The 13,165-nt window shown below is 40.4% G+C and overlaps 2 protein-coding genes across 13 annotated transcripts; both read right to left on the bottom strand.

Moving 5' to 3' along the window:
- Positions 1–723: 723 nt before the first annotated feature.
- On the bottom strand, positions 724–5,140 carry LOC115757628 (iron-sulfur cluster co-chaperone protein HscB homolog). Of its 4 annotated transcripts, none has more exons than XR_004017366.2 (7): positions 4,644–5,140; positions 4,003–4,099; positions 3,833–3,922; positions 3,073–3,138; positions 2,527–2,595; positions 1,946–2,080; positions 724–1,116 (listed from the first exon to the last, which is right to left on the bottom strand). XR_004017366.2 is itself a non-coding variant. In XM_030697938.2 (7 exons), the coding sequence occupies exons 1-6, from the start codon at positions 5,009–5,011 to the stop codon at positions 1,984–1,986; spliced, it is 828 nt and encodes a 275-aa protein (XP_030553798.1). In that variant the 5' UTR covers positions 5,012–5,140; the 3' UTR covers positions 724–1,116; positions 1,946–1,983. The 4 variants fall into 4 exon arrangements, 2 of the variants coding, with proteins under 2 accessions (XP_030553798.1, XP_030553797.1); XR_004017365.2 differs by having other exon boundaries at positions 1,979–2,080; XM_030697938.2 differs by having other exon boundaries at positions 1,946–2,121.
- A 768-nt stretch (positions 5,141–5,908) lies between these two features.
- LOC115725794 lies at positions 5,909–12,388 on the bottom strand. 9 transcript variants are annotated; one of them, XM_048286039.1, is made up of 11 exons: positions 12,341–12,388; positions 10,782–11,010; positions 10,516–10,640; positions 9,873–9,981; positions 9,745–9,784; positions 9,025–9,114; positions 8,836–8,935; positions 8,575–8,714; positions 7,939–8,041; positions 7,056–7,720; positions 5,909–6,646 (listed from the first exon to the last, which is right to left on the bottom strand). In XM_048286039.1, exons 2-11 carry the CDS (start codon positions 10,918–10,920, stop codon positions 6,355–6,357), a joined length of 1,803 nt encoding a protein of 600 aa, XP_048141996.1. In that variant the 5' UTR covers positions 10,921–11,010; positions 12,341–12,388; the 3' UTR covers positions 5,909–6,354. The 9 variants fall into 9 exon arrangements, with proteins under 9 accessions (XP_048141996.1, XP_048141999.1, XP_048141998.1 ...); XM_048286042.1 differs by lacking the exon at positions 12,341–12,388 and adding an exon at positions 12,317–12,332; XM_048286041.1 differs by lacking the exon at positions 12,341–12,388 and adding an exon at positions 11,795–11,808.
- Positions 12,389–13,165: the final 777 nt, after the last annotated feature.

Here is a 13,165-nt window from a genome sequence, read left to right as displayed (position 1 = left end):
CTGGAATTGATGAACAATGCCGGAGCCGAGCAAGAGAAGCCGAACAAATACGTGCACAGGAGTATCCTCCATGGGCTACTCAGAAAGGGGGAATTTGGAGGCGGCATTGTCTAAAGTGGACGAAACGAAGCAGGTAGGAAGTCTCTCCAAGTGTTCATGTCCATACATCGTTGGCAGTGGCATTATCTTTTAAGGTTCAAGAGAAGGAGATCAAAAAGGCCGAGAAAGTGCTCGAGAGATGATGAAACGTGAGGGCTGCGGACCGACCATCGTCGCTTATTCTGCGCTCGTCCAGGGTTACGTGGGCGTGGGAAAAGGCCGGTGATGCTCGGAGGGCTTTCAACCAAATGAAATAGGAAGGGGCCTTCGCCTGATTTCAGGACTTATTCAATGTCCATGATTCGCCTGTGTAAAATTGGCAGCTCTGAAGAAGCTGAGAATCAAATTTTAAGCAACTTTTTTAGTCCATGTCACGAGTGAAATATTTTCATCAAATACTCCAGGACCTGAGAATCAAATTTTACATGCAGGTAGTGGTGACAGTTGCATCGGAAATGAGATTAATATTTGTTATTGCCCGCGCAATAACGGATAATTTTTTTTTTAAATTGAGGACCTAAATCATTTTCTTGAGAATTCTCCTTCATCCACCACCATATCTTGTTTTTACTTATCCATCTAGCGCTCTGCACAGTTCGGGCTGTCCACTTGGAAGATGGTAGCAAACAGAAACCATTGTTGAAGCGGTGAACTTTATATAGAGAATCTCTAAGAAATGGCATCAGGATGGAAAATAAAAGAACATGAACTAGTTCTGTAACGCTCTACAATCTACATGCCTGCTTACAGGTACCTGCATGCGTCATTGTTCAAGAACCACGGAATGAATCCTGCAATTTGTCCGTCCTTGAAATTGGCTTTCAAGGATTCGAGTGGCTCAGTGTCAATGATCCGCTATGACCAAGGTGGTGGGGAACCCAAAGCTTCTTATGTTGGTCAAAAGTTTAAAGTGCGGCTCTCGTGCCTCCTGTTTCTTGGCTGCTGTCTCTCATTCCTGAGAGCAGGAAGTCTTAAGACCCACCCACTAAGGTAAAGTCTCCAACAGTCCATGTCAAACTGCGTATAAAAGCGATCGTGAGCAGGGCATGACACAAAAGAACAATGAGGAGGGAAAAGAATAACTGCAACGTTGTGAAAATGGATTAAGAAGAACAATGTACATTTTGGAGTATTCCATCTGCTTCGGTTTATGTATTTGTCCGTCCTCTTTATGATTTTAGCCATTGGAATTTCATACTGTAGCTTCAGACTGGCACAACTTTTAGATGAGTGGAATACTAACCACCGTCATATGCCATGCACAGATTCCTTAGTACCCATCAATTCATGCCATGAAAACGGAATAAGTGCTGAATTTCCGGTCACTAGACTTATCTTATGGCATTCACTTAGAAGCAAAAGAGACTTATCTCACTGCACCACATACTACGGCATGAATAGGAAGTAATGACTGAGACAACTTGGTGATTCTCGAACCCCAAGTCAACCACATAAATGACAGATATATACTCGCGCATTCGAGGTTCAAATGAATGGAAAATTGTCATTTTTTCCAAATTTCTTCCTCCTCCTTTTCCATTCTACATAGACACTGTACAATCGATTCTTCACATTTTATTCATATCCACTTGCTCCCCTTCCAATCAATGGGAAAAAATGGTTTATCTTTTCCACCTCTATTTTCTACTCCTCTATTTTCTTCACCTTTGCATTTTTCTTACAAGCAAATGTCATAAATTAGGAAAACCAGTACATGGGTATAAATAAATTGGTAAGTTCATTAAGAGAGAAGAGAAACAGAAATAACAAAGAAACAATTAAACTAGCAGGCGAGAGCAGCTCTTCATGTGGAAAGAAGAATCCGTATTGTGGGGAAGAATCTTACATGTACTCTCACGAGAAAGTCCTGGGCAAGCACCGATATCAAAGCTTCCTTGTGATCTCTTCGTTTACACGACTGTAATACTTCATTCTCCTAACACATGTCAGCGCATCTTCAAATTTCTGGGTGCGTAGTGAACTGGCGAAAGAATGAGACCAGCATCTCATTTTGTCGTCCATCTAACAAAAGAAACAAAGTCACAGACAGCGCTAAGTCATTGTACAGGCTGAGAATTTATTGCTCTCTTTGCAACAGCACAAGTGCAACAGTTACAAACAACGAGACCATCATTATTTTGTAGAAGATGTGGAGTCAAAGTTCATAGGGGCTGCAGAGCCGGAAACCTAACATGGCTATAAAGTTCTAAGGCAAACAGATGGCAAAATAAAAGTTCAAAAGATGCCATGTGTACCTTGACGGTGCAATCCTATTCAAATGCACAATATTAAGGAAATGATGGATGAATGAATGGAGCTATACGACTCATTCACGAAGAAGCTGCCTACCATATAAACCAGTCTCCACAACTCTATACTGAAGAAAATGGTCCGATTAGCTATCAAATTATGTTAAGCTTGCCATACCTGAGACTGAATCTGTCTCAAAGACTGAGAGTCAGTGGCCTCATCTACAGCTTCTCTTATTTCCAGTATCTGCGTTAGCATTCAACAAAAGAGACACGTAATCCACAAAATCTTCAACGTGAAAAAAATAAAAAAAAATAACAGATAAAGGGATCAACTGTTCAAATATTTGAGAAGCTGTCCGTTCACTCCTTCCTCTCTCTAATGAAAATGTTAAAATGCTGGCAGCAGATAAAGGCCATATTTACGTGTTGCTCATGCAAAAGAACCTCTTTCTAACTCATGCTTTTCTTTGACCCAAAAATAAATAAATAGAACTCATGCTTTTCACTATACCAGCATATTCCTTTGAAAGAACCTCTTTCTAACTCATACTTTTCACCATACCAGCATATTCCTTTGAAAACCCCACTCTATATACTGAAGCAGCGAGAAGCCTTTTTCCCAGTGTTTGCAAATTTGGGCAGAAAGGAGCTAAAATATATAAGTAATCAATTTCTCATTTATAACCACGGAATATATACGTTTTGGAAGCCCCAAATTTACCTCAGTTAACAACTCTGGTTCTGAAACGGTCTCCTCTTCATCAACGTTAACACCTTCAAGCTTTAGCTGTATAAGAAATAACAGATTCAATGTGACAAGTCATGCTTGCACTAGATTATGTAACAAGTACAAGATGAACTGGATGAACACTGTCTCTTTCAAACTAAGTTCATAGCCTCTTTTCTTAATAAGGAATTTCATATAAAAATATTCTGATACACCATAAGCCAATCATAGAGACTGAAAAGCTGTAGGTTGAGGCAAAATACGAAGAAAAAAAAGGAGTGTAATTTTCAGATCATGCATCATAAAGGTTAACTTTTTGATTTTGTAGAGACACTGGCCGGGAGCAAGCAAAGATTCTGGCAAGTCGAGCAGAATGTCACTGCCCACACCTTTAGTCTTCACGATGAATTTATGCCCCTCTGCAGACCCTCTAGTGTACACTGCAAAGGAAATTAGGACAACAATAGGCTCCATTTCCTTCGCAGGAAACGAATGATTCTTGTATCGTTTGAAATAATTAATCAATAAAAAATGTTTTCATTATCGACAAACTTTTTATGTCTAAACATTCTTGTGGATGATGTAAACACTTTCCTCATAAGGGATCATTTTTAGGAAAAATGTTTTCCAATCAATCAATTTCCGTGAAACAGACACACCCTAGGTAGATGAGTTGTTGCATGAAGAAACTCAATGAGGAAGACGAATTATCCTGGGAGAACACCCATAGATAATAACAAGAAGTAACACTTACAACATATATCGCCCTTGTCAAAGGCTTGCTAAGTGTGCGGTATGCATCAATTACTCGAGCAGACTGCCCTGCAGCGTATTCTTTTTCTTGCTGAACAAGATATAAAGAGCATTTAGAAGCTATAGACATATACGGTAAGAACTCCCCCAGTCAAGTCTGCCGAAACAAACCTCAGATTTTGAATGGACTAGATCAGGATGCAACTTCTTCTGCCAGTCCTTATACATGCCCTCCAGATTGCTAACATCAGTTTCATACTTCTTTTCCCTGGTAAAACGTTACTGCTGTTAAATATGGGTGGCCAATACATATCGGCTGAGTTGTTTCCATTGTCTTCTCATGCCCGCTGAACACCGAGGCATATGACAAGAAACAAAATGAAGCCACAAAAGCACATGTTTTCAGTCACAAGGACAAAACCACACAACTCCACGCTTAAGGCAAATGCCTCAACTTTTTCTCCCGCAAATTTTCATCTTTCGAAAGCCCATTAATCATACACTCCTAAAAAAAATTCACCAGCTGCTCATAAGATTCAAAGTTGATTTCTCGATGTGTGTTGTCTGGACTGATATCTTTCCTCTATGACGTCTCCGCAAGAAAACAGATGATAAACACAAAACTCAAACTCTGAATACGACTGGACTAAAATGACTCTCTACTCAATTTCCAGCAAGCGTCAGGTTATTTTCTGATAATCTCTTCTTCAGAAGATTGAGGAGCAAATTCATAACAAATCATAACGAATTCACACACAGGCAAGGAAAAAAGAAAGAAAGATACCACTCAATGTCACGCAACAGATACTCACAGTCCGAAAATTTGGAAATAATCCACCGACTCGTCCACGGGCTGCACGCTATGGCAATACTCGCACACCAGGAACGGCGTCGGCGCAGTCTCCCGAGCCACGGCGCCGCAACTCCAGCACTTGGAAGCTGCACCATCGGAATCACTTCCCGAACAGCAACTCCTCCCGGAACATCGGAGGAAATCGTACCGGTCGCAAAGGGAAAAGCCCGCGATTCCCGCATCGGAGGTGAGGGAAGCCGCGCGCTGCTCGGTGAGACACTGGAGTCTCTGCGAAGAGGAATGGACCGGGATGATGGTACGGCCGGTTGGGGGGAGCCTCCTGCGAAGGGCGGTGGAGAGAGCAGCGGGGAGTCTTCTCTTCCACATTCTCGGAACCTCCCTCTCGCTCGCTCGTCGGAACAAGGAGCACAGGCAGAAGCAGGGGAGGAGAGAGAGAAGAAGTACGGCGGCAGAATGGGAAGGGTAATTCTGGAAGATTGCGGATTTAATTGTTCTTCCACCACGTACTTCTGGTTCGAAAGCTTCCTGAAGTTTTCATTTGTTGTTCTTCAACTTTAGCCAAATATTAGAAACCCCACCCACCCAAAAAAAAAAAAAAATTACTTTAACCAAATATAGAATATCGTTCATGAATTATTAATAAATTAATGTAATTCATGAATTTTTTTTGTAAATATTCAAACTAGTTCTCGAGCTATATCAATATATGAAATATTATCGGTCTATTAATTTAAGTACATGAATAATATTGAATATTTTCATATAATCCGAAGAATAGTTTGAACACGTATCGAAAGTTCAAACACCACATTGGACAAATTAAAAATTTATAAACAACATTACGTATTGAGCTAAAGTTCATGGACTATATTGGACAAATTAAAAGTTCAAGGACCAAATCACACTTTGGATCAAAGTTCAAAGACCATTTGTGTCATTTTCTCAACTTTTTAGCAATTGAAATTTCATCAAAATGCTTGCTTTATCCACACAAATAATACTAAAGATATAAATACTTCATTTATATCTTACGGCAATTCAAATTCATGTCTTTAAATAGATCATAGATCAGTCCCCCAAACATTCTTTCTCGCAACACATTTAATGTTTTTCCAACATTTTTTAAGATATAAAAAAAAAAGCAAGGAAATTTTATTTGATACGTAACCTTTTTCTTGTGTAACTAATATTCTGTAAATTTTGAAGACTGGTTATTAAATACGGTTTAAGAGAAAACGCCACAGCAAAGACGGTGCCAAATTCAGAACGAGCACGACACTTCGTAGAGTTTAAGGAAGGTGAATTCAAGATTCATCCCATTACTCTGGGATCACCCGAAAGGATGAACATGTCCGGCAATGACAGAGAAGGCGGTGACCATAAGCTGAATCCGGACCGCCAGACGAATTGCTCGTGTCTCGTACATCATGAAAAATTAGCATTAAAGACCGAAAGCGTTCGCATATAGTAGCTCCTTCCCCATCACAGTACATAGATTGTAAATTGCCCTCAAGAAGACCCGAAAATGTTTGCCGGTCTATCTTCCTTAAAAAGAGAGGGGGTCGCGAAAGGAAAGGTGAAGGCGTGTTGAAAGAAAGAGAGTGTAGCTCTCCTCGTGCGTCACCCGTCGACCGAGTAAGCAGTTCGTGAACTTCCGACGGAGAGCAGCGTCGGTTGGGAACCAAACATTTCCATCCTGTGCATCCCCATCAATGTCCAAGAAGTGGGCGGAAACAACATAACCTGTATCTTCTCCGTCGTCTCGACGAGTTCTTTGTATCTGTGCCGTTTTTGTCTCCCCTCTCTGCCTCTGTGGTCATCTCTTTGGCATCATCCGTGGTCGAGTCCCAAAATGGCGCCTCTGTCTTTCCATTCTCGAGAGAATACGAGGCAACGACCTGGTCGATCTGAGGAGGAGCCACGAGTCTCTCTTCCGGCGAAGCTGGTACTACCTTGCTGTGGCTTACCTCCCTTGTGGCACTGGAATTCGATTTCCTATCCCTGCAATTACCATGCTCTCAGAACTCAGACTAGAAGAGGGGGAACCTACCACGCACAGTAAACACCACCCGATGACAATATACTCTACTTACAAGAATTTCTCTATTAAATTAATTAGAAGTCACCAAAAACAATCGACAGGCAAAGATCAATGGCATCGCAGCAACTCAAGCATATCTTTTTCAAGGAAAACCTATTTCGGAAGATAATCAGGAGCTGGCACCAATCAAATCAAATAGTATTATTCTATCTTCATCAGTGGAAGGCAAACCACAAACTAGTGCGTTCATGGTGAAAAAGTTGTGTTGAAGTTTCATTGCGACCCATGACTACCACACCCGCGGAAGTGTAGATTAAAAAAAAAGGAAACCATAAGCAAGGCATGGCACTGACTGATCATCATAATTACCTCGAACTGTGAGTGCCAGAGCTTTCTCTCGGTTCTTCTGTAGATTTCTTTATCGTTTTCCTGTTTGATTCTTCAACACCGACGTCATACTTTGAAATGAATCCAACTTTTTCAGAGATTGAAACCCCAGCTGCATCCATTTCAAGATCTTGTGGCTCTTCTTCAAAGAAAGAAGATGGTGAATGGTTAAGTGCATTCAATCCATATTGTCGAACTATAGATATCGCTTTTTCCAGCGTCCCAAGAGCTTGTTCCACCTCAGGACGGATATGAACTTTTCTTTTGCGATCTCGGCAAGACATCTCCCCCACATCTCCATTTGAAGGGTTAATGATACGATCATTACCTCCCTCCATGCCGTCCTCACTCTTCACCTCCTCGATTTCACCACAATTGCTGCTATATGGAGGCAGTTTATAATTTGGCTGAATTTCTTCTGCATTCTGATCAACTGGAATATCTTGATTTACATCCTTTATGTTATCTTCGGCATTATCTACAATATCTTCATTGACGAGAACTTTTGCCTTGTCCTCCAGCTTCTTGTACGCCAGACCTCCATTTTGTTGATAAATACTATAAAAAGCTTTACGTATTCGATCATACAGAGGGTCATTCAAAGCCTGCTTAAAATCCCCATCCGACTTGAATACAGAAGCAACTGCCTGTATAGACAAGCGAAATCATCAAATGTTTTGCTGATGGACATTATCAATAGCACCCGTCACTTCATTAATTCATTAACCATTTCTCTGTGTGTTGTTCTTTTCCTTTCATCCTCGAGTCCTTTACTAACTGATGTTTGCATGGCATTTTTCACTTCACAAAAGAAACAGGAAAAACGAATGTCAAACTAGCCAAAGCAAGGGAGTCCCTGACACACCTTCTGATAGAGTCTAAATCCACTACCAATGAGCTGCCTTGCTATAAAGTTTATGAGGGATGGAGGAACAAAATCCAGCTTTAAGTCCATGTTTGCAATCGTACTGCAAAAGTTGAAGTCAGGACATGTAGAAGTCGTAAATTCAAGGAGAGAATTAGCAATCACAGTGAGCTCAACACTGTTCTGCAAGAATGGAGAGGCAGAAGATCCACTCTTTTGATCGCAAATCTTTATTGCACCTAATCATCTTTCTTCCCACCTCTAAACAATGATACTGTTTATGAGTTGATCTTTCGTCTCCAATTTCCCCTCTTTTTACCGAAATTTCCCACATTGGGTGTAGGATATGTTTGTTGTTCAAATCTATAACTCATGTAGTCCCTTAATTACGTACAAAAAAAAGTCACTACCAGAAGTTTCTGAATCGCACTTTTTTACGGCGTCTCACACCCGCAAAATCAACTTGGGTTCTATGTGGTCTTGACTGCATCACTCACCTTTTTATCTTTCACCAAAAGAACTCCAACGTAGCTGCTCTTTAGTTTCTCTTTTTGGCCAAATCAATATAGCTACTTAGTCACCCTTATTTCAAGGGATTGTTTTACTGTGCACTGTATGCTCTTTATCAATGCTTACCGAAAATAACTTCTTTCAGAAGTCACCTTTTGTAAAGCAAATCCTCCAACCACACCAATCCTTATCACATCTTTTTCCTCGGGTATCATGTCTCCAGTGTACCCATGAGTACTTTTGTCGATCTTCTCCGTTTCAGATATCTACCAGGAAATTGTAAACATGATAAGAATCGTGAAAAGTACCAAAATTCAATGTAACTAACTTCTACGAGAAAGGAATAATCTCATCGAATTTGACCGTTGAGTTTAGAATAATCGCTACCGAGTTCAAAAGTACGATGATCAAATCATCTTGGAAGTACTCAAACTCAAAGAAGTGCACAACAGCCTCCCTAGCTGATAGTGGCCATGAGACCTTCACCCTTTCTTACAAAAACAACCAGGGAAGATATCAAAACTGTGAAGGAGGGAAGAATTACAGAATGTTCTTCAATAGCAATTTTAGGCATACCTCACTGATGATATCTGTTCTCCAATTCGGATCTTCTGGAGACATTTACTAGAAACGATTTTGAAGGTTGGCATAGTATACTGGGGCCACCTGATAAGCCATAAACCAAACCAAGACTGTCATCTATGTAGCTCAAATACCTCAGATAGTGTTCAACTTAATGCAATCAATGAAGTCTCATTTGCTTCTCCTCCGAGCATGCGTCTATACATTGCAAAGCTAGGTATTCTTAAGCAGACAACTATAAGCATTCACGAAAAGTGTTTCATCTGTTAATTCATGAACCTACTCCCAATATCAGACCATACGTTGAAATTGTGCAGATTCGTATAACAAAGCTAGACAAATTCATAATCTCCCTCTCTTAAATGGGAGGATTGCAAGCCTATGCGTGCTTTTTGCAAAAACAATGAAAAGAAACGCACATATTACTGGTTCTTATTGCCTGTGAACACATGTTACCCAATAAATGAGCACCTCCCAACAATTTCTTTTCCTTGTTCTTCAATATTTTTCTTAAATTGTATACTCATTTTGTTGCTAAAGTATAAAAATTGTTCTCTAAAAAGCATTAGGTTGTTAAGCCAGATGTCAATGTGTAAGAATCTCCTAAGCAGAAGCAAGATAATACAACAAAATAGCTAACTGGATAATCATTACTAAAAATAATGCATCAGAAACGAGTCAACACGATACAGTGATGATGCAGAAAACTCTTACCATTTCTTATACAGGGCGGACTCCCATGAAAGACATAAACCTGCAAAACCATCGAGTATGCTCAGCTTCTTCCTTGTTTGTAATTATGTGGTCAAAGCATGAGCCGCTGGGAAGAATGTCGAACTTACAAGTATCCATGGGGCCATCAACATAGCCTTCTACAAGTAACGAATGGTATGGAGTTCCCTCGGGTCCTTCTCGATACATGACTCTGAACTCCTCATTATCTTGTTTTAACTGTCAAATGGGAGAGGAGAACATTCACATCAAGAACTTATCGGAAAGAAGTTCATACTTCCAAAAGGTGGATTATTGCAAACAATATATATGGAAAAATGAAAATCAGCTAGAAGGTGAATGAGAGATCTTTTAATCATGTGAGGAGTTAAAAAAATTAAAGCAACAGAACAGTACACGTTGGCTCATTTTGTCCGAAAAATGCCCTCCAAGTTTTGTAAAGACATCTAAACATGAAGAGTTTTGGATCAAAAGAAAGCCAAAGCAACAGTAGTAAGATGCTATCCTGCAGCTACAAGACAAGCCAACAATTTGCACAGGATAGGAAAAGGTAAAGCTTAATGCCAAAAGATTGACAGACAGAGAAATGATGATCAGATTATTCTGGAACAAAGGCCACTCAACTGATCTAAGTCCTCTACAAGAACAGATGAATTGTGAGAAAAGATGTTTGAGATAGAATTTCACAATCAAGCAAATTGGACTAAGGAAAAACTTCAGATTGCTCACAAACCGAAAGATTATTTTACATACTTTCCATTCAGCATGTGACATTTGAGAAGCTTTCGATCCATTGCCGCCAACAGAAGCACTTCTCAACATATCCAGAAAATGAGAGACTTCCTTAGTCCTCCTCTCCAGTAGAACCTCAGAAAATTCTTCAAAAATCAAATTCCCTCAGCGTCAGAAATTGTAAAATCCAGATCAACCTTCTCAAACAGCACTTTTCACAAAAAAGGCCAAGTAATACCGCACAAGACAGTTCACTAATGTCATCAGAACCGCCGCAGAGTTACTACCTTCATTGTCTTCCAGTGATGAACGTTGGAGATGATCTTTCACAAGGTTTTTAAGCGTCTCTGCATTTGTCAAATCAGGAGATGCCAGAGTCTTGTCGAGCCTATCCCTGTACTTGGTGATTCTTTCACTCGTGCCCATCTTTGCATCGCCAGAAAAACTAGATCTGGAATGAGAACTTTCAAGCCTTTTTGTGCACCATAAGTCTCAAACAGGATTAACAATCACCTCCTGCACGAGATACCATCCCAATTTATCTCGACTTCAGCACCACAATGAACTGTCCTGATAAAAAGCTATCATAAATGTGCAAAAGTTCTCATAACTTGCATCACAGCCAACATGGAGACGGAAAAGTGATAGGATCAACAATCTTATTCTAGAATAGTAAATAATGTAGAATTGCAAATATTGTTGACTTGTAGAACTTTCAAAGTCCACAACTTGCGGTCCTACGAACACGCCTTTGTTGAACAACACTGGAACCTTCTCGTTGTTCCATTCGACCAGTATTAACCTACCATTCCAAATCGAAATAGTATAATTCCATCCAGCTCCCATTAGCGAATATAAACAACCAAGTAAATCGACAAAACTCTCATCCAAAAGAGAGAAATTCAAGTATGGAAAACACTACAAATTAAACCTACCAACCCATTAGCAGACCACCAGAAGCAAGCCAGATGAGAGCACCAAGAATTCAAACAAAGCCTGATCACAAAGGCAACCGACCCAAAAGAGAAAAGAAGAGAAAGCAAAGCCAAGCAATCATTTTCAGTGGCCCAAAAGATGCTCACGCAGAAACTCACTGGGAATCACCAACCAACTACACACCCACCCACCACCCACCCAGCTGAAAAAATGGCTTTCCCCCAGTCTCGACAGCTATCAATCAATCGATTACTCGTGTCAAGAAAGAGGGGGACAAGAGCCACCGGCTGTTCGAACGCCAAGACGGCTATAGAACATGGGATGGTATCGAAGTTAACGAATACCTGACAGAGGGCAGAATTACCGATGAATTCGAATGGAAGCCACTAATTCTCTCTCTCGAGAGAGAGAGAGAGTATAGATATTCGATCCAATCCCGGGAATAAACAAAGAGGAGGCAAGAAAGCGGATGGCTTCAGCACAAGGTAAGGTACAGCTACAGCAACTCGAAGTGGGACCACAGAGAAAAATAGAAGAAACCGCCGAACCAGTTAATGGGATTCATCGGGACTGACCCAAAAAAATAATCGTGGGAAGAAATTCATTAGCTAGAAGAAGTGGAAAGCGACTGTGGGTATCAATGTTCCCGCACGCTCGTTCGCTCTTGGGACGAATCCGATGAGAACGAGATCGATTCCCTCACTGCACAGCCAAAGAAAGAGAGAAGAGGGGAACACACGTGGAGGAACCAAGAACGGCCGCGATGTGGGTCGACGTCTCGTTGTCATGGCGAGCCACCCAGAAGATACGTCTCTGCTCTGACCCACATTACTGCGTTTGCCGTCATGCTAAAGCGAGAATATATCCGTACTTTCAACGCATTAATTGCGCGCGTTGCCAAGAACGGTACGTGCTTTCCCGATTCCAATTTATGTTTTTGCTGGTTCGAGAAATGTCGCGACGCCACTTTTAAACAAAATCTTCGTCGTTCTTACCGAACAGAGAAAGGAGGCGGTTGGAAAAGTTGAAGAGGAGGAGGAAACTGGTTGAGCTTTGACACACGGGGCATTGCTAAAAAGGCAAACTTGATTGTCCTAAGATTGCTTCCTCGGCTCTGACTCTCTCCAAGCCACTGGTCTGGCCCCATGCCACGGTTGTCATAAATGCTTTGCGGGTCAGAGATCACTCTCCCACTTTATCATGTTTAATAGCCTAAAACAATTTCCAAATTTTGACTCGTATCCCAATTCTACATTTCATCACATAAAAAAATTTAAATTCAAAATTCAGTCTTAATTTTTACTCTAAATTTTCTTTTTATCTATAAAAAAACCATAACTTTATATCAAGTCCCAATTTATCCTAATTTTTTATATAATAGAAAATCCTCAATTTTAAGTTCAATACCAATTATGCCCTAAACATATAAAAATTCTCAACTCTAGATCAAGTTTCATTTTTACTCTATTTTTTATTGTCTAGTAAATGATCAACGACTTTTGCTTGAGTCATAAATTTGTCTACATTGACCTTTCGTCGAAATTCACTCTTAGTGATTTTGCGCACGATTTTCAATCTCTCGCAATCAGATAGCTCGACGCTTGAATAGCTCATGCTTGCAAGTATTCCATTTATCGTTTATCAAACGAGAAATTTTGACAGAAAGTTAATAGAGGCGGATTTATGACTCAACTAAAATTCTGTAGGTTTTTATGAGACTATAAAAATTTTAGGG

This window comes from Rhodamnia argentea, chromosome 10 (genome assembly GCF_020921035.1).
Source record: "Rhodamnia argentea isolate NSW1041297 chromosome 10, ASM2092103v1, whole genome shotgun sequence".
Taxonomy (NCBI): domain Eukaryota; kingdom Viridiplantae; phylum Streptophyta; class Magnoliopsida; order Myrtales; family Myrtaceae; genus Rhodamnia; species Rhodamnia argentea.
This window is presented reverse-complemented; position numbering and strand designations above follow the sequence as displayed.

Excerpts from the sequence above, each read along its gene's own strand:
- LOC115757628 (XM_030697938.2), bottom strand. The coding sequence starts at position 5,011 with ATGTGGAAGAGAAGACTCCCCGCTGCTCTCTCCACCGCCCTTCGCAGG. Across the intron at positions 3,139-3,832 it reads TGACAAGGGCGATATATGTT|CTAAAGCTTGAAGGTGTTAA; the intron begins GTAAGTGTTACT and ends TTTCTTATACAG. Across the intron at positions 2,122-2,526 it reads TGAGACAGATTCAGTCTCAG|ATGGACGACAAAATGAGATG; the intron begins GTATGGCAAGCT and ends TTCTTTTGTTAG.
- LOC115725794 (XM_048286039.1), bottom strand. The coding sequence starts at position 10,920 with ATGGGCACGAGTGAAAGAATCACCAAGTACAGGGATAGGCTCGACAAG. Across the intron at positions 9,785-9,872 it reads TGATGGCCCCATGGATACTT|GTTTATGTCTTTCATGGGAG; the intron begins GTAAGTTCGACA and ends ATGGTTTTGCAG. Across the intron at positions 7,721-7,938 it reads GATTTAGACTCTATCAGAAG|GCAGTTGCTTCTGTATTCAA; the intron begins GTGTGTCAGGGA and ends TTGTCTATACAG.